Source organism: Brachyhypopomus gauderio, chromosome 1 (assembly GCF_052324685.1).
Source record: "Brachyhypopomus gauderio isolate BG-103 chromosome 1, BGAUD_0.2, whole genome shotgun sequence".
Taxonomy (NCBI): domain Eukaryota; kingdom Metazoa; phylum Chordata; class Actinopteri; order Gymnotiformes; family Hypopomidae; genus Brachyhypopomus; species Brachyhypopomus gauderio.
In genome coordinates, this window is record NC_135211.1 from 38,984,653 (window position 1) to 39,003,741 (window position 19,089).

The 19,089-nt window shown below is 40.5% G+C and overlaps 1 protein-coding gene across 2 annotated transcripts; it reads left to right on the forward strand.

Moving 5' to 3' along the window:
- Positions 1-15,314: 15,314 nt before the first annotated feature.
- LOC143527309 (uncharacterized) lies at positions 15,315-18,039 on the forward strand. 2 transcript variants are annotated; one of them, XM_077022448.1, is made up of 4 exons: positions 15,315-15,652; positions 16,483-16,677; positions 16,806-16,885; positions 16,980-18,039. In XM_077022448.1, the coding sequence occupies exons 1-4, from the start codon at positions 15,647-15,649 to the stop codon at positions 17,935-17,937; spliced, it is 1,239 nt and encodes a 412-aa protein (XP_076878563.1). In that variant the 5' UTR covers positions 15,315-15,646; the 3' UTR covers positions 17,938-18,039. The 2 variants fall into 2 exon arrangements, with proteins under 2 accessions (XP_076878563.1, XP_076878570.1); XM_077022455.1 differs by having other exon boundaries at positions 16,585-16,677.
- The last annotated feature ends 1,050 nt before the right edge of the window (positions 18,040-19,089 follow it).

A 19,089-nucleotide genomic window follows, 5' to 3' on the forward strand; every position in this document is an offset into this window, starting at 1 on the left:
TGTTTACCGCATCTGAAGCAGGGTTTTGATCTGGTATTTCGCTGTTTAGTATTTTTTTCTCTCTTCGGAGGACTATTGATACTTTATTGTTTATTGAAACATAAAAACATATATAAATTTAGTACATTTTAAATGGGGGGGGGTATATAGGGAGAAGAAAAGGGGGGGTGTAAAGGGGGACAGAAACTAAAGGAAGAGGGGGTTAAACATATATACAGATATATAATATGGTATAATATAATGCAATAATATATAATATACCCTATTGCTTATCAGAAGATAGGACTGTACTAGAATCATGAACTTGTGATTTATTTGCTACAGTTGAATTTGCTTATGTTGTGATGTAATATTTGAGTTAGTTGTGTCTAGATTAAGGCTAGAAACATACTTGCTGTTTGCCCATGCGTTCGTGTAGACAACCGGCTGCATTGTGAATGTTACTGAGAACATACTAGCCTATGTGCAACGCGTGAAACTGGAGGCTTCCACTAGAGGGCAGAACGTAGAAAGGGCTTTGGTATTTTAATGATGCAAACATGGCAATACTCGAGAAGATTAGCCTTTGGGTAATTTTACGGTCACAGCAGAAAAAACGACGACAGCGATCCCTTCGTAGGTGGTATGTAAGGCTGTTAAATCAAAGACGTTGTAAGAATGGCGAGTTTGTGTCGTTGGTACTTCCAATGCAACAAATCGATGCTGAAAAACACTACCAGTATTTTCGAATGTCCGCGAGGACATTTCATGATCTGCTTCATCGAATTGGCCCGATCATTACACATCGGAACACACAAGCAGAACCAGTATCCCTTGCAGAGCGGCTTGCTGTTACTCTCAGATTTTTAGCAACTGGTACCAGCTATCAAGCCTTGTCAGCAAGCTACACGCTTGGATCAGGGACAGTTGGACGCATAGTCAAAGAAGTTATATGGACCACCCTAAATAAAGAGTATATGGCATACCCCAATGAACAGTGGAAACAGATTCAGGAAGATTTCTGCCGTTTGTGGAATTTTCCGCCCTGTGTTGGAGCAGTAGACGGTAAACACATCAGAGTCCATGCCCCAGCCAATAGTGGAAGTTCTTTCTACAACTATAAGGGTTATTTCAGTTTTATCCTGATGGCTGCATGTGATGCCAGGTACAGGTTTACTGTTGTGGACATAGGAGCATATGGCCGTGACAGTGATGCTGGGGTGTTTTCAAGAAGCCTTTTTGGCTCACAGCTTATCCAGGGCAAGCTTTCTCTGCCACCTCCATCAGCTCTACCTGGAACTGAAATCCTGAGACCCCCCCCCCCCCCCCCCCCCCGTCTTTGTCGCTGATGAAGCATTTCCACTGAAAATGAACTTGATGCGGCCATATTCAGGTATTTATTACACATCATTCATTATTTCCTTTTTGCAGTTTTCTTTAAAAAGAAAATGTTCTTTATGTACAGAGTTTTGTTTTTTTTTGGCTATCAAAAGCGAGAGATATGGTTATTCTTTGGAAGCCTCATTAGGTTTGATATATAAAAATGCAATCACTCATTGCTGCTCATTATCTTCATAACAGGAGCCGAACCCAGTGCTGAAAAGCGGGTCTACAACTACCGTCATGCCAGAGCAAGGAGAGTTGTTGAAAATGCCTTTGGCATTTTGGCTGCAAGGTGGAGAGTCTTCAGCAAGGCCATGGAGTGTTCTGTGGAGACAGCAGAACACATAACAAAGGCGTGCCTGGCTCTTCACAATTATCTTTGTCGTATTGACCAGCTTCAGGTAGAGAGCACAAGATACGTTGGCAGCACCTTGGTGGATGATGGGGAAGTTCCAGGAGAATGGAGGCAGGTGGTGGATGGAGACACAAATCTCCTTGATCCAAGGCGCCTCACTACTGACCGTGTGACACGAGTCGGCAGCGAAGTGCGGAACAACCTGATGAACTATTTTCAGACAAACACAGGGAGAGTGACCTTTCAGGATGCCGAGGAACACTACATTGGTTTTCAACATATGGTATATGAAAATTAAGCAAATGGTATATATATATATTTTTTTTACAATGTTCATCATTACTTTTTACCCATGAAATTTTCTTCACATTGAAAAAGACAGAATGGTGTTTAACTTTACTTATTTTTTATTAGAGTTACTATAAAGAGTACAGTGTGGCTAAATATAGCACTGGGCAGTAAAACACAATGTTTGCTTGTCCAACAGCTTATTAATAAAACTAACAGCAGCTTAATAACAAAAATAAATTAACAGCTTAACAAAAATGCAAGAAAAACAGTATTGGGCATGAAAAACAAACTCCCAAGAATAGTGCATTACTGAACTGAATTGCTGTATTTATCTATTCATAACACTGCATAAGTTGCTTAATCTCCTTCATCAGCCTCTTTGAAGCATCTGGAGGCAACTCCTTAAGGAACATGGCGATGCAATTTCCAAAGCTGCTGTAGATATTCTGTGATGCACGAGTCTCCTCTCTGATGTCTGCCAACCTCTGGAGAAGAGCAGCATCCACCTTATCCATCTCTTCGACACTCTTCTTTTTTCTTTAGTAAAGGGCTCGGAGTAGGTATGAGAAGTTTGGACAGATGGGCTTGGTGAAGTACCAGGCTCAGATGTTGGGCTTGGTGTGGGATTAACAATGGGCTCTTCACTTGGCACCTAGAACCACAAAATCAGAAAAGGCTGTATTACAGGTGTTTATTTTTTCTTGGTGTTCAGCCACAACAGTATCTCTCTCTCATCTGAAATGTACATACATTATTGCACCTAATAAACAATTTATCTCAAAATACTAATCATAAAATACTCAGGCATGAAAATGGGTCAGGGGTTAAAAAGGTGAGAAACCGGGGGGGCGGGGCATGTGACGTCATGGGGATACGGCGACGGGGCGTTGACATGTGACGTCATGGGTATACTGCGACGGGGGGGGGGGGGATTGGGGGTTGCTGCTGGTGTACGGGGATACAGCGACAGGTGATGCCAAATATTACGGAGCTCGTAAGGTGACGTCATGTAAAAAATATAATACCTTCTTTGGGCAGTCAGTTCGCGAACATCCCTGGGATCTGCTTGCTTTGCTGTGAAAAAATAAACTTTGTTGCCGCGTGTGAAAGGCGACGTTAGTATCTCGTTCCCACGCGTTAATAAGTCGTGGCCACGCGTTATTTATTTATTTTTTACATGATGTCACCTTACGGGCTCCGTAAAATATAGTAAAATCCATAATTTTTTTTTTTTTGACTGTCATGTCAATGGATTCAAACGCAATCCGTAAACGCAAGAAGCTGCTTTCGCCATTCCGGATGGCTCAGTCAAAACCATTACGTCTTAATGAACCAATACATACATCAGCGGCGAAAATTATTGTAAAAATACCAGGTTTACGTGTTTTTATTTTCTAACATGAGCTAAAGCACAGGGTAGACTCAAACGACAAGAGTTTACAACTTCATCTTCAACCTATTCAGCCCTGGTGCGAATGTGATCCTCACACGTCCCTGGATTCACCAGTTACAACTACAGACACACTAGAAAAAAATCTTGTTTCTTATTTTATGTCACCGTTAACTACACAGGGTTGACGCGAACTTAAATAGGTAGATAGATGGGCCTATTATCACAAGAGCTTGTGGTTAGATCTGACAGTGTTCAACGCTGTAGCGAACGGCAGTAACTTTGTTTTACCGCAAAATATGAAAATGATTGAAACCATTAATAACCCAATTAAATCCACCCAATTAAAAATGTACGATCTGGTAAATGTAGTGGTAAATGTACGATGTGGTAAATGTAGTGGTAAATGTACGATGCGGTAAATGTAGTGGTAAATGTACGATCTGGTAAATGTAGTGGTAAATGTACGATGTGGTAAATGTAGTGGTAAATGTACGATCTGGTAAATGTAGTGGTAAATGTACGCTCTTCTGACTTGTCCGCGGTGTAGCACTAGGTCCTGCTTCTCGTCCCGCTTAGCAGTAAATGAATAACATGAATGAAGAACGTTCGTATGATTGAAACGCTATTTGGCCTCTATGAAGGTTCTGGGCGGAAACTGCTGGCCACTGTCATTGAAATAGCAAATTTTGGAAGTGCTCTGTTTGCTAATTAAGTCAATATGATAATTAAAATATAATCTCCCGACCCCCCCCCCCCCCCCCCCCAAAACAAAAAACTCATCAGATCTACACGATTCATGTAGGTCACCCTTTTCAACTTCAAAACGGCGAATTTCGCCGAAAGGTGACAGATTTTCATGCCTGATACTGAATACGGCCCTTCAGAATAGTACAGTAAGTTATGGTATAGTATAAGTACAGTATAGTTTGAATCCAGCAAAGGTTAAAAATAGCTGCTGAATGCAGTTCAACTCGATTAGACACTTACCGTGTCACTCTGGGGAAAGTTGGTCTCGGTTGCCTGGTGGTTAATGAAGTTACATAGCCAGCTCAGGCGTCTGATAACTGCTGGACAGAACACCCCCTCAGCTCCGTCCCCGCTACGTTTCTCCATCATTTTCCGCCATGCCCGAATGTAGCGGTCTCGGATTTGTTTCCTTTTTAGTTTACCGTTCCTATCAGGTAACATGGAGAGGATCTACATCCAATCCATGTAAACTTTCCACTGGAGTCCCCCAAGGCTCGGTCCTAGGCCCTCTTCTCTTTATATACTCGTTCCCTTGGTGACATTATTTTGTCTCATGGTTTCTATTATCATTGCTATGCTGATGACACCCAGCTAATTCTTTCCTTCCCTCATTCTGACACCCAGGTCTCTAGGCGTATCTCTGCATGCTTGGTAAGGCTGGGCGATATGGAGCAAAAATAATATCTCAATATTTTTTAGCTGAATGGCGATATACGATATATTTACATTTACATTTATGGCATTTGGCAGACGCCCTTATCCAGAGCGACTTACATTTTTATCTCATTTATACAAGTGAGCAGTTGAGGGTTAAGGGCCTTACTCAGGGGCACCTCAGTCATGGCCTCAGGTCTGGGGATCGAACCCACGACCCTCCGGTCACAAGACCAGTTCCCTAACCACCAGGCTATGACTGCCCTAATATATATCTATATATATATATATATATATATCTCGATATTTTTTCTTCCCAAAAGGTAATAACAAAAGCCCTATCCGGACGGGATTAGTTTCTCAGGGGGACGTCTGTGAAAAATATTTCACCCTTGTACTTAGTGATAAAACTCTTGCATCCGGACAGCAATTGAAAAAACAGGAGGACCCGTGAGTTTTTGGCTTTCTCGGTCACATGACATCGCCTTGTCACGTGATAGCATGTTTAATAATGTCACACTGCCAACTCTGATGATTCCTTTTTAACTTTTAACTTTACTACTGTTCAGTTCAGCATTTAAGATCTCCGTTTAAGTTAAGCTATTTTGTTAAACCAATACAGAAAACACATTATAAAAAATCGCTAATGAATGTAAATAGCTAAATATAAAAATACATACCTGTAGCTGCAATTACAATTGCTCCTTTAATCAGCCTGCCTGATCTTCTTTTCTTGGCTGACTTTGGTTTTCTCCTCCTGATGTCGTTCTCCCAGCTATCTGGAGATGTATGTTTAATTTCTGCACTGAGCAATTGGTCCAGTAAATCCATTTTCGCTCGCCGCTGTCTTTACGTGGATCTCCGTGAAAACGCGCGCCCAACGTGTAACTACGGTGCGTGGCAGTGGACATATAGCTGTTTTATTAAACGCGAGGTGATGTTTGCATGTATAAACTCAGACATGTGGATCCGGACGGGACTAAAATTACCAGACGACCACGGAGTACAGCGAAAAACAGTAGGTAATTCCGCCTGTAATTTTCTCTGAGGACGTCTGAGAAAAACACATACATGCTCATTCCGGACGGGACTAAAATCACAGAGGACCCCCCGTAAAAGAAAAAATTACCCCTGAGAAACTAATCCCGTCCGGATAGGGCTAAAGAGGCAGTAATAAGTCAAATCTACGTCCCAAATGAGTTGCGCGAAGAAGAGAGGCAGGACAGGGCGGAAGTTGTTAAAAGAGAAACTCAAGTAAATTCACTATTCACAGTCGAGTTCAAAAGAACGCGTTCATTGAACACACTCATTTTTTCGTGAACGTTGAACTGAACGAAACACATTTTTTAATAACTTGAACGTGAATTAGTTCACATTATGTGTCATGAACGGTAGACATCACTGTAAATGAACATTGGAATTTGTTTCCATTGAAAACTGAGTGACATCTGTTTTCTCTTTTGAAACGCAACGAGAGAAATTTCCTCCCTCCTGTATTCTCGCTGGTGCCGCTTAAATCATGCATCACCAGACAGAAATGGTTTTGACGTTGTGTGCGCAATGCATTGTGGGCAACGTAGTGTCCGCATGAGAATAGTTAACATACTGGCTAGTTAATAACATACTGTACTGGCTTCCGCACAACGTTACCCGGGATGAATTGCAGCAGAGCGGGGTAGGCATAGCACTTATAAGAACGTATATTGATTTCTAGCTTGTACTTGTCACGTCTGGCTCCGCCCCCTTCTAGTCTCGTCGTTTTTCTGTTTTCCTTGTTCTTGTTACGCCCCTCTGTTTCAGCTGTTCCGTGTTAGCTCGTCTTAGTTTTACAAGTGTGTGTGTGTGTGTTGCCTATGTCCAGACTATACCTTGAGGGATCATTGTCGTTTCTTTATCTCCTAGTTGGTGTGTATATATAGCCTATGTCCAGACTATACCTTCGGGGATCATTGTCGTTTCTTTATTTCCTAGTTGGGTGTGCACGATATTCACACCTTATCTGTGATTCGTGGTTTTGATTAGCTTCATGTTTGTGTATGGTTAAAGTCTCTGTTCCATTTTCAGGTTCGTAGTGTTTTAGGTTTTCAGTTCATGTTTGGTCTCCGTGTTCTCTAACGTGATATCGTGCCTGGCAATACATGTATGTTCTGTTAGACTTCATGTTCATGTATGGCCGTTACTTGCTTCTCGTGTGTTTGTTCATGTCAGTGTATGTAACAAGTAGTTGTACTCTTGTTTGGTCTAGTTTTGTGCCCTTGTCATTTCTGCTGCCTTTTAGTGTATTAAGCGTTAGTTCTCTATTCATCATGCCACCCTCATTCGCGGTCCACTCGTGTGTCGTCTGCAAATGTAAGATGTGAAATAAAATCTAATGAGATTGTACTATCTACTTCGCATTTGTGTCTGCCCCTTGATTGTGCAACAGCCAAATTGTGAAAAAAGTATTTGAATATCTCACGAAAAAAAGTAAAATGAACTGAACTTTGAACTAGTTCATAATTAAAATTGTGAACTTTGAACGTGAACTGTTCATGAAATACTTCCACACTACTGATGTAGCTCCTCGTTTAGGAACTAAATCATTCACAGTGTGAGCACTGCTGCTCTCTCCGCTGTTGGCCATGTTTATTTTGCGTGCTGCACGCACAATCTGCATCCTTGCATCATAATGTCGCGATATAACGAAATCCTATCGAATAAAGAAATGTACCGGTATTTTTGTGAACGATATTATATCGCCCACCCATCATGGATGACTGCTCACCACTTGAAGCTCAACCCTAGCAAAACTGAGCTTCTGTACATTCCAGGAACCCCAAACCCACACAACGACCTCACAGTTTCCTTTGAGAACATATTGTTAACACCATCAGAAACTGCTCGAAGCCTGGGTGTAACGTTGGACAACGAGCTGTCCTTCTCAACACATGTTTCAAAGCTGACCAGATCCTGCAGATTTCTCCTCTGCAACATACGGAGAATACGACCCTTCCTTTCACAGGAAGCTACTCAAGTACTTGTGCAGTCTCTAGTAATCTCTAAGCTGGACTACTGCAATTCCCTACTTGCAGGTCTTCCTCTACGGGTCATCAGACCTCTACAACTAATTCAGAATGCTGCAGCATGACTGGTCTTCAATCTACCCAAGTTCTCACATGTGACTCCTCTGCTACGCTCTCTTCACTGGCTTCCAGTAGCGGCACGCATCAGATATAAAACCTTGATGCTTGCTTACAAAGCCAAAAATGGACTGGCCCCTCCCTACATGATGTCCATGGTCAAAAGCCGATCTGTACAGCGAACACTTAGAACCTCAAGCTTGGCTCGACTTGAAACTCCATGCTTAAAGTCTCATGGAAGACAAAGCTCCAGACTATTCTCCGTCCTGGCTCCAAGATGGTGGAATGATCTTCCATTAGCTGCTAGGACTGCAGAGTCTATTGCTATCTTCAAGCGTAGACTGAAGACTCACCTGTTTGTTGAGTTCTTACCAGAGCACTAACTCAGTTGATACCACTTGCCGTGTTCTTAAATTGTATGTCTGTCTATGGTTATTTGTGCTTCTTGGCAAATGCCTAACTCGCAAAACACTAGGTAATAATATTGACTCCTGTAGTTTAGTAGTAGTCTGACTCAATGGTGTCTTGAATTCTGGCCTATCTGTACTATTTCCTAGGATGTATTCTGTGATCAGAAGCAAAGCACTTTGTAAGTCGCTCTGGATAAGAGCGTCTGCTAAATGCCGTAAATGTAAATGTAAATGTTTACACGTTTCCACATCGACTTTCAAAACAGTGCTTATCTCTCGCCAGCTGTTCTGACGAGCATATTTGTCACTGTGCAGCGGCGAGGACACATTATACAGATGTGGATAGCTCCGGACGTGGTCGCACAACTGCTCCTCAAAACTTTCCGCCATTTTGATGCTGGTTAGCGGCTACACTGCCCCTAGCGGTTTTGTGCGTATTGCACCTCGCGTACGCGTCGCATTAACTTTTGGAGGACGTGTGCGCCAAACCGACGCAGGATACGCAAAGCAGCCATGATGCGTACGCGAACGCATAGTTAACAGCAAGTATATCTCTAGCTTAAGTCTATATCTGTATGTATTGTAGGCTCTAAGTGTGTATCTGGGGGGATATAATATATTAGAAGATTTTTCCAGTGATTGATGTTTGTTATTTTTTGTTTTCCAATTCATGAGGATGACTTTTTTGGCAATGACTAGCGACATTAGGATTGTTCTATTGTTTTGTGGTGTTTTTGTGATTGTTGCGGTCTAAAATGTTTGATGTTTGATGGGTGTTTTTCAAAAAAAATTGCGATGCAAGTTGCGGTGCTTTTTTGCTTTTTTTTTTGTGATTACATTGCAATAGGGAGTAACTGTTGTATGATTTCTGTTGTATTTGTTAATGTATGTAACTGTTGTATTTAGTAGTCCATTTTAATTATCTATTTACCTATTTATTTCAGAGTTGCCAACTTTTCAATATCGCTTGGTGTGAGATTTGAACCTGGAGGAGGTGGCAAGTGTAAATTGTTGAGGGAAGGGGGGGCGGGGGGGTGTAAGGACCGGGCGGGGTGTAAAATGAACACAAATTAAGTATTATATCGCGATCGATCGATCGCCAGTGTTTAGCGCCAGAGCAAATTAGTACCTCATTGAATCATAGATATGGATCAGAGGTAAATAAACTAGATTTTTTTTTCCAGCGTGAGAAATCGGACGTGTGGCGTGAGAGCGTGTGAAGATGGTCAAATGCGTCTCACGCTCAATGCGTGAGAGTTGGCAACCCTGTTATTTACCCATGTATTTATTGTCCATTTATTTATTTATTTGGTTCTCCCTATGGGTATTATACTTCTTATCCTGTGTTTTACCCCTGGTTTTAACACTTCAAGCAATGATTTTATTTCTCTTACTCTATGTGGTATGAAATAGTTTGGGCAGGAATGATCCCTCTCAAGTTTTTGTATGCCCCGCCCCCTGAAACACAGGTCTTGGGACAGAGAATGCACAATGATCCCTCGAAGTGCAACAGCTCGGTGGCAGAAATGGACTTTCCGTCTTTTAAAAGAGTGGATGGGCTGGTACTAGAAATGTTAAACTTGTTGTAAATACATGTATGAAAACCAGTTTGCCCCCGCTTTCATGTAGTGTACCGGGATACTGCTTTTCCCGATCTTTAGCCGTTATTTTCGTCGGCAAGTGTGAAACGTTCGCCTCGCTCATGCTGCTTTCAGTCTGCTCCTCTTGAACGTATACACGGAAGTAAGGCGGGAGTTTGTTGACGTCACATCAATACGACATCAGTGATTGGTCAAATTTGCGGGAAAGTTGTGGTGATTGGCTGAAGTTGCAACACCGCCCTGAATTCACAGGGTTTGCTTGAATTTGCGTTGAAGTTGCAAATCGCAACATCGCGAAATTCTGGAGGGTCTGCATAATGAAGGTGTTGGATGAATTTGGGTATTTAGTGCTTGAGATAGAGGAGTAGTGACTTCATTCCAAAACTGGTTAACTGGAGTGCAGTGCCACATAGCATGGATATAATTATCAACAGTGTTCTGACTGCAGTGTGTACAGTTTGGTGAGTTTGTGAATCCCATTTTATACATTTTGTATGTGGTATAGTGTACTCAGTGGATAACTTTATACTGGATTAGTTGTAAATTAGTATTTGTGATAATGCTATAGTTATTATTACATATCTGTATCCAAAAGTTGGTATTAAGAGTTGTTGATAAATCTTCTTCCCATTGCTTATACGGTAGGCTCATGTTAAGATTTAATTGAGATATAATTTTATATATTTTGGATAATGTTTTATTTGCTGTAGTAATGTTAAGAAGTTCTGAGATTGGTGTAGGGAGGGCTAGAGTAGTTGGATTGATTTTTGAACTGATGAGTGATCTTAACTGGTGATATTGTAAGAACTGAGTTCTTTCGATGCTGTATTTCTGGGTTATTTGTGGTAATGACATTAATGTAGTATTGTTATACAGATGTTTTAGGTGCGTGATTCTCTTATTAGTCCATGTTTAATGTTTTTTTATTAATTGTAAAGTCTGGGTTATTCCAGATGGGTAAATGGATGGTTGGTGTTAGTGCTGAGTTTGTTAATTTGTGAAAATTCCACCAGGCTGTCAGAGTTGTGGCCACAGTTGTATTATAAAAGCATGGGTGATATTTAATTGTTTGGTTGATAAATATTAAATTGGATATTTGTATATCTTTACATAGTGCTTGTTCTAAATCAGTCCACGATCTATCTGTACTATTAGATTTTATCCATTTTAATATATATTGTAATTGATTTGCAAGGTAATAATGGTGGAAATTTGGTGCCTCTCAAATTCTATAACGTTGTGAGTTTGATTCTAGATGGTTTATTCTTCTAATAATAATCAGTTATTGTGGTATTTAAAGTCTGAAACCAAATGAGTGGGGCTGAATGGGAATCATTACCAAAAATCAATTATTTATTTTCAATATTGTCATTTTAATCGTAGCAATTCTGCCAGCAAGTGAAAGAGGAAATGTAGTCCAGCGGTGAAGATAGTCACTTATTGTTTTAGTTAATGGATTGTAATTAAGCTTGAACAATTCTGACAGCTGGGGAGATATCTTTATACCCAGATATGTGATGTAATTACTACATATTGGGATAGGTAATGTTTTCAGATCATTATCACATTTATTTATATTTATTGGGAGAATTGCAGATTTCGACCAGTTAATTGAGTACTCTGATATTATTGAATAGGTTTCAATTGTTTGAATTGTTTTTGTTATTGAGATATGTGGTTTTTGTAGAAATAGTAGGATATCGTCTGCATATAGACTGATTTTATGTTCCATGTTAGGTGTTTGGATTCCTTTAATGTTTGTGTTATGTCGTATTGCTGCTGCTAGTGGTTCTATGAAGATAGAGAATAGATAAGGAGAGAGTGAGCATCCTTGTCTGGTCCCCCGGTGAAATGTGAAAGGTTGTGATATTACCCCGTTGGTGTTGACTGTAGCCTTAGGTGCAGTGTATAAGATCTGTATCCAGTTAATGAATGATTCTCCAAATCAGAGTTTATACAGTGGTAAATAAGAATTTCCAGTTTACTCTGTCAAAGGCTTTTTCTGCATCTAGGGTTATAATTGCTGTTGGTATGTTTTGGTGTGAGGTGTAGTCTATTATGTTCATTAATCTGCGCATATTTGTGGATGAGTGTCGACCTTTGAGAAAACCTGTTTGATCAGGATGTATTAAATTATGAATTACTGTTTCTACTCTGTTGGCTAGTGCCTTGCTGATTATTTTTGTGTCTGTATTCATTAATGATAATGGTCTGTAGCTAGATGGTTGGGTTGGGTCTTTGTTTGGTTTAAGGTGAAGGGAGATGATTGCAGTATTCATGTTTGTTGGAAGTTTTGCATTTTGTTTGATTTCTGTTATTGTTCTGTAAAACAGTTGAGATAAGGATGGCCAAAAGTGTTTATAAAACTCAGCAGGGAATCCATCAGGTCCTGGGGCTTTACTGTTAGGCATATGTTTTAAAGCTATGTAAAGCTCTTCTAGTGATAATGGTCTTTCGAGTGTTTGTTTTTGGTTTTCAGTTAATTTAGGTCAGGGGTCTCCAACCTTTTTGGAACTGGGAGCTACTTCTTGGATACCAGTTATTGCGGAGGGCTACCGGGGGGGGGGGGGGGGGGGGGGGGGGGGGGGGGGGGGGAAGACTGCTAGCAACCACGGACAATCTATAATAGTAGCAAAAACATAAACGATGCAGCGCTTTGGTGCTTGGCGCTATAGTGAGCTATTTTTAAAACAAGCCTGCGGGCGACTCATGACGTGGGTGACCCCTGGTTTATTCAATATTGACGGCAGCCTAACTTTTTGATTGACAGCTAATTGAGCAATAGAACACGAGAGGGACTGTGTTATAGTGAATATATGTACATGGCGTTACTTGACAACGCGTCCGCGGAGTGATACAGAGAACGAGAATACCGTGCTGTTATCACACATATCTGCAGGGTTAGAACACTTCTCAACCAGTCGGATTGTGAACTAACTGTTGTATAATTGGTGAATAATCATTTAGTGTTAGAAGGGGAGGGACAACTGTGAATTTTGATTGGACATAAATTTAAGTAGATTTCTCGATGGGACCAATTAGGTTTACAAATTTATATGTAATTCATTGGCCCTTTGGCGAGCTACTCGGAAAGGGGTGGCAAGCTACTGGTAGCTCGCGAGCGACGTGTTGGAGACCCCTGATTTAGGTAGTTTGATATGGTCCAGAAAATTATTAATTTCGTTATAATAAGTTGGTTTCATAGTCTGATGAGTATACTTTTTTGAAAAAATCTTTAAAGGTGTTGTTTATCTCAACAGGTGTCTGTTTTCCCTGCTGAGTTTTTTATGGTTGGAATAAATGTTTTTTCTTTATTACACTTAATGAGATTTGCTAAATATTTTCCAGATTTATTTGAGTATTCGATGTTTTCATGTCTTAATCTTTGTAGTAGGAATTTATTTTTTTTTATTTGTCAATTCGTTTAAATCGTATCTAAGTTTCCTAAGTTCTTTTTGCTTTTCTTCAGATGGGTTACTTATGGTAATTTTTTCTAGTTCCTTAATTTTTTATTCTAACTTTACCTCATGTTCTGTTTCTTTCTTCTTTTTAAATGTAGCGTATGATTATTTTTCCTCTTAGAACTGCTTTACCTGTTTCCCATAAAAGTGATGCTGATATGTCTGGAGAGTCATTTATTTCTAAAAAGTATGTCCACTCTTTTTTTTATATAGTTATCAAATTCTTGATCATTGAGAAGTGATGTGTTAAAGCGCTAAATGTAAATCTAAATGTCTGTGTTGTTGGTTTGAGTTCCATATTATTGAGACAGGAGCATGGTCACTTATTGTTATAGGGTGAATTTGTGTATGTACAATATTTGACAGAATTGAATTACTGATTAAAAAATAGTCAATGCGTGAGTATGATTTATGTACCGCTGAGTAAAATGTGAATTCTTTGGTTGTTGGATGATTTTGTCGCCAGCTATCACCAAGACCGAAATCTTGCATGTATTGTTTTATTATTTCAGTGGAATTCCAGTTGCGTGTATTCTGAGTATAGGCTGACCGGTCTAGAGTTGGATCGATAACTATATTAAAATCGCAATATTATTATTGGAGAGTTAGTTATTGAGGTTACTTGTGTGAAGAAGTCATGGAAAATGGTAATGGTAATGGTTTTAGCAATGGTAAAAGTGTAGTGATATTTATGATGATGTATCGCCCGTCTGGGTTTGTGATTGTAGCAGTGTGTGTGAATGTAATTTTGTTATGAATTAAAATGGCTACACCTCTTTGCGTTAGAGTTGTAATTGGCTGTAAATATGTGATTGTATTCTGCTGTTTTCAATTTTTGTTGATCTGATTCTGTTAGGTGAGTTTCCTGTAGGAGGCATATATCTGCTTTTAATCTATTGAGATTAGGGGTGCGGGAAATTTTCGATTGTTAGATGCATCTCGATGCGCAACGTGGACAATTCAGAATCGATTCACAAATGACATCAATCGATTGTCTAGACGTTAGCTGCGCACATAAAGACGCAAGAAGAGCGGCAAATCCAGCCGACACTAACTTACTGAAGCCTGGTTTTATACTTGCGAGGGTCCGCACGGCGAAAATGACGTAATCGCGGTGACTTTGCCCGTGCGTGAGGGTCTCGCGCACTGTCGATTCGCGAGGTCGTGCACCTCTCGAGTTTTGTAACTTCGCGCGCGCCGCGCCTCAGTGCAATGAACAAAGTCATGTTTGCAGGGTTCATACACCTATACAAGGTGGAATTAAAGCACTTGTATGTCACTTTCAAGGTCCATTTCTATATTTCCCAGCACGTTAAACTTAATTAAGCTAAATATTTATACATGTACTCGAAATGATTCGCTTTTTTTTATCACATTATTGTTTTAAGTCAGCTGCTAGCACATAATTCTACTCTTGTGTGGAAGCCAAAGCCGGAGTGGCTAATCGGGAGATTCGGGAGGATTCCCGATGGGCCGGTTCATGTCAGTCTCTAGTTTGGGCCGATTGGGAGGGAAAAATAATTTTGGGCCGGATTTGGTCATAAAACTCCCGGGCTGAAAAAGTGTCCCACTCCGGCCCTGGTGGAAGCTGTGGTTTTGGTACCACAAATGTTTTCAAATCCTTTGCAAACATCCTTATAATGCCATATGGGATGTTTTGTAAATACAAAGAGTGAAGGTATAACTAGTATATGTAGTTATTTATGTAGAAACGGTAAATTTGCTAAAATATATATATATATATATATATATATATATATATATATATATATATATATATATATATATTTTAGCAAATTTACCGTTTCTACATAAATAACTACATATACTAGTTATACCTTCACTCTTTGTATATATATATACAATTTTAAGCTTCTCATTTATTACTTTTATTTTGAAATTCCTATCAAATTACGCGATACTATAACGGAACTTCACCAGCGCGGTGCAGCCAGGATGAGAGAGCCATGGTGAGAGAGTCTCCCAGTCTCGCGCCGTATACTATTCGCTAGTTGCACGGGATGACGTGTTACTACTTCCGGTTTTTCGAGGGTGCGCGTGAATAGTTCCGCTCCGGCACACAGGACAGACGCGCAGAAGCGAAGATGGGTGTGTTTTACACTAGGTGCCTCCAAGACCTACCAAAGATTACCATCACCCATGTGCATCGGATAGTCCAAGCGGCCAGCTCAACCCCGAGGAGCAAAAGGGAAAAAGGATATAAGATGTATATATCCAGTTACATCGACAACTATGAAGGTATGTCACACCATTACACAGCTAGCTAGCCAGCCTAGTTAGCTACACACCCACCCTGTGATTTAGCTGAGCTTATTGTCTAACTAGGACTCTAACGACGGTTGTATCCAGTGTCAGATATTTTAATGTCATTCAGTGTAACTTTTATGTATATTGTAAATGATGTCCTGTTTAAATGCCCACAGTTTCAAACAGAGATTCGTCAGGGAGAGTGAGCATCAGGGCTACCTGTTACAGGTCGATGAGGAAGAGTGAAAAACCTCACAACCTCAGAGTAGGGAGGAAAAACAGTGTTTGTTGGTTCACAGCCTCAGTTGTTATTTACTGTATATTTAGTATAATACATGCAGGGTCCAAATATCTTAATGACTTGGCAGTGGTAAGTATTTTGTACCCTGCGCCTGTTCCTTTGTTTTACTAACACTGTTTTACTAACACAGTTCAGTGGTTCACTAACTTTAAAATATTTGAGGAAAATTGAGACAAGGGATATGATAAAAGGTAGATAAGTTTATCGTTATTTCTTATATTGCAGCAAGAGGGAGTAAACTTATATTGCTTATACTCTTGGTGATACAATTGATAACCTGCCGTGATTAAGCCCAGGGGTGTCCCGACTTGTGTGTAAAGGTCTGGGTTGGAAGCAGGTATTTGCTACATAATGAGCAGCAAAAAACATATAATTAAACAAGTGTAATCAGTTGTTTAAGCATCTATTGTTATATATTGGGCTGGAATAAAAACCTGCAGCCACACCATTCCTTTGCATATAAAATTGGACACCACTCATTTAGCCTGAGATTTTGACTGGTTTTTTTTTTTATGTTTAGATTGTCTTTGAAGACCGTGTACCGGTGCACATTGCAGTGGCCGAGTGCTCCTGTGTGGCTGGGACAGCACTCTCCAACCACAATGTTGCACTACTGTTTCAGACTGCACACTACTCCACACTGAACCTGGCTGCTGTACCCCCAGTCCTAAGCTGCACAGAAACAGAACAACGCTGGCACAAGCCAAGAACCATGGTGAGTATGTGTTCCCAACCATACCAAAGTTAAATTATTTCTTCAACAAGCTACATTATGAGCAGATGTACTATGTCACATCAACAAACATTTAAAGTAGTGTGATCATTCTTTTATGTAATTAATAGGGTGTGAAACCAGGCAGAGTAAGTGACATGGTATTTTTGTCCTCCAAGCCGAAGCAGTTTACAGTTGCTGATGGTGTAAGGTAAAATTAATTTTCCTATGTATGCTTTGCTTACTGTATAACCTTTGTTGTATGAGTTTACAAAGTCCTTACTGTGGAATTCGATTTTTCAAAGGAGTAAACGTTACAAGGCAGTGCGAGGGGAGCTGCCAGATCCAGATGTCCTCAAAGTTGATGAGCAGTACAAGGACTTCACTGCAGACATTGCTCCACTCATCACCACCATGGCCGTAAGTGCTGACGTCCCGCTGGTTGATTCAGCTTTTGGGAAAGTCCAGGCGGGTAGTCCCATATCCTACCAGCATCCAGTACCAGTGAGTCGGGTTGTAGTACACCATCCAGATGCCCCTCTGCCACCACCTCTACCTGTAGACGGCTATAGGCTTGAGCCTACTAACTGCCAGTTCGTTTGCAGTCACCAACAACACCTCCATCTGCAGTCACTTGTCACTACATTTGACATGGCAAGGAAGATAGAGGTTGCCACCAGAGAGCAGAGCAACTCTGTGGAGTGGCACCGAGTCAGGGGGCCAAGAATAACTTCCTCCCGATTCAGGGAAATATGCCATGTCAGAGGTCAGAGTTCTGCAGGAATCCTGTCACAAAGGATTCGAAAGGGAGTGAATCAAACTGCTGCAATGAAGAGGGGATTGGCACTGGAACCGGTTGCCATACAGGAGTACTGCAGAATAAAAAACACCAATTACTGGCCTTGTGGGTTTGTCATCCACCCTGATGCCCCCTGGTTAGGGGCATCTCCTGATGGTCTGGTGTTTGACCCGACTGAGAGCCCACCCTTTGGACTGGTGGAAATTAAATGCCCCAATGCAAAAAGCTATGTGGACTGTAGCTACCTGAAAATGCAGAGTGGCACATTGAAATTGAAGCAGACTCACAGTTACTACTGGCAGGTACAAGGCCAGCTCCTACTTACAGGTATGGAGTGGTGTGATTTTGTTGTATTTGCAGAGGATGATATTCTCATTCAGCGCATATACAGAGACTGTGAAGTGGCTAAAACCATTAGAGAGAAGGGAGATTTTTTATTTTTTTATTTTTACATGTCAGTGTAATGACTTCTCATCACGTTTGGCAGTTATCTATTTAAAATGCAGTAAATTTATGAACTAATGATATTTTAATGATTGATTCTTAATAAATCTTAAATGTGTTGACATTGAGTCCTTTTCTTTATGCTACCATGCTTTCCCATATGTGTAAAACAATGCCGAAACCAGACTGAGCAGAATCTTATACAGAGAGACAGAAGAACTACAAGATGTAAATATAGAACTGCCCTATATTTGTGGATACTATTGGAGGTACGGGTACTTGAACTTGAGAGCCCTGGTTGTAGTTTTTCGCGCCCATTATACTCAATAGAACGGCCACTTTTCTCTCGTCTTCTATCGCGTTTGCAAGGCAATATTGGTCAAATCTTTCTACATACGTTGTCCAGTCCTCCTCTGAACTATCAAATGAGCCAAAATGTCCAATAAATGTCGACATTTTTTTTCACTTACTTTCGTCGTCTTTCACGCATGAATTCGCGTCCCCACCTCCGACGCTAGCTTCGCGGGATGAGCAGACGAAAAACCTCTTCGCAAAACCACGTCCGTATCCTCACTATGCGGTCGTAGTTTGCCTTTTTCGGGTTCTTTCAATACACCTCGTCGCCAATTATGTTTCATTCTTACATAACTCTTAATAAGTAATAAAATGATAGAACTCTGACAAGGTTCTCATTTTAATGTCCTTTACTTTGCAACAGGGCATAACACAAGACAGGTATCCATTCGCGGATACAATTACATGTGCATGTAAACATCCGTGACATAAAATAGTTCCTTTTAAGTAAAGTTAAATAAAGTCGATACATAACATTTGAGTATTACTGTTTTGTTTGTGTACAGTAGAACCCCCGAACTCGACCACCTCAGTACTGTTTTAGACTAAAAACATGGGTCCCAAGAAAGACGGGAGAGGAAAACGACAAGAACAATAGAGTTGAAAAAGGCGATCGTGTGACGGATTTAGCATTGGAATTCAACTTGATGGTTAAGAGCAGATTAATCCGTTTTCAGTTATTTCTTATGGGCAAAATTGATTCGGAAGTTGGCTGCACTTCTCGACGCTCCTTCCGGAACAAATTAGCAAATTAGCGTCGAGTTCCGGGGTTCGACTGTATTACTGTTTTGTTTGTTTTGTTTGAGTATTACTGTTTT

Bases quoted from the DNA above. Each gene is read 5' to 3' on its own strand.
- LOC143527309 (XM_077022448.1), top strand. The intron at 16,678-16,805 runs GTGAGTATGTGT...TGTAATTAATAG, and splicing joins GGCACAAGCCAAGAACCATG to GGTGTGAAACCAGGCAGAGT. The intron at 16,886-16,979 runs GTAAAATTAATT...GATTTTTCAAAG, and splicing joins ACAGTTGCTGATGGTGTAAG to GAGTAAACGTTACAAGGCAG.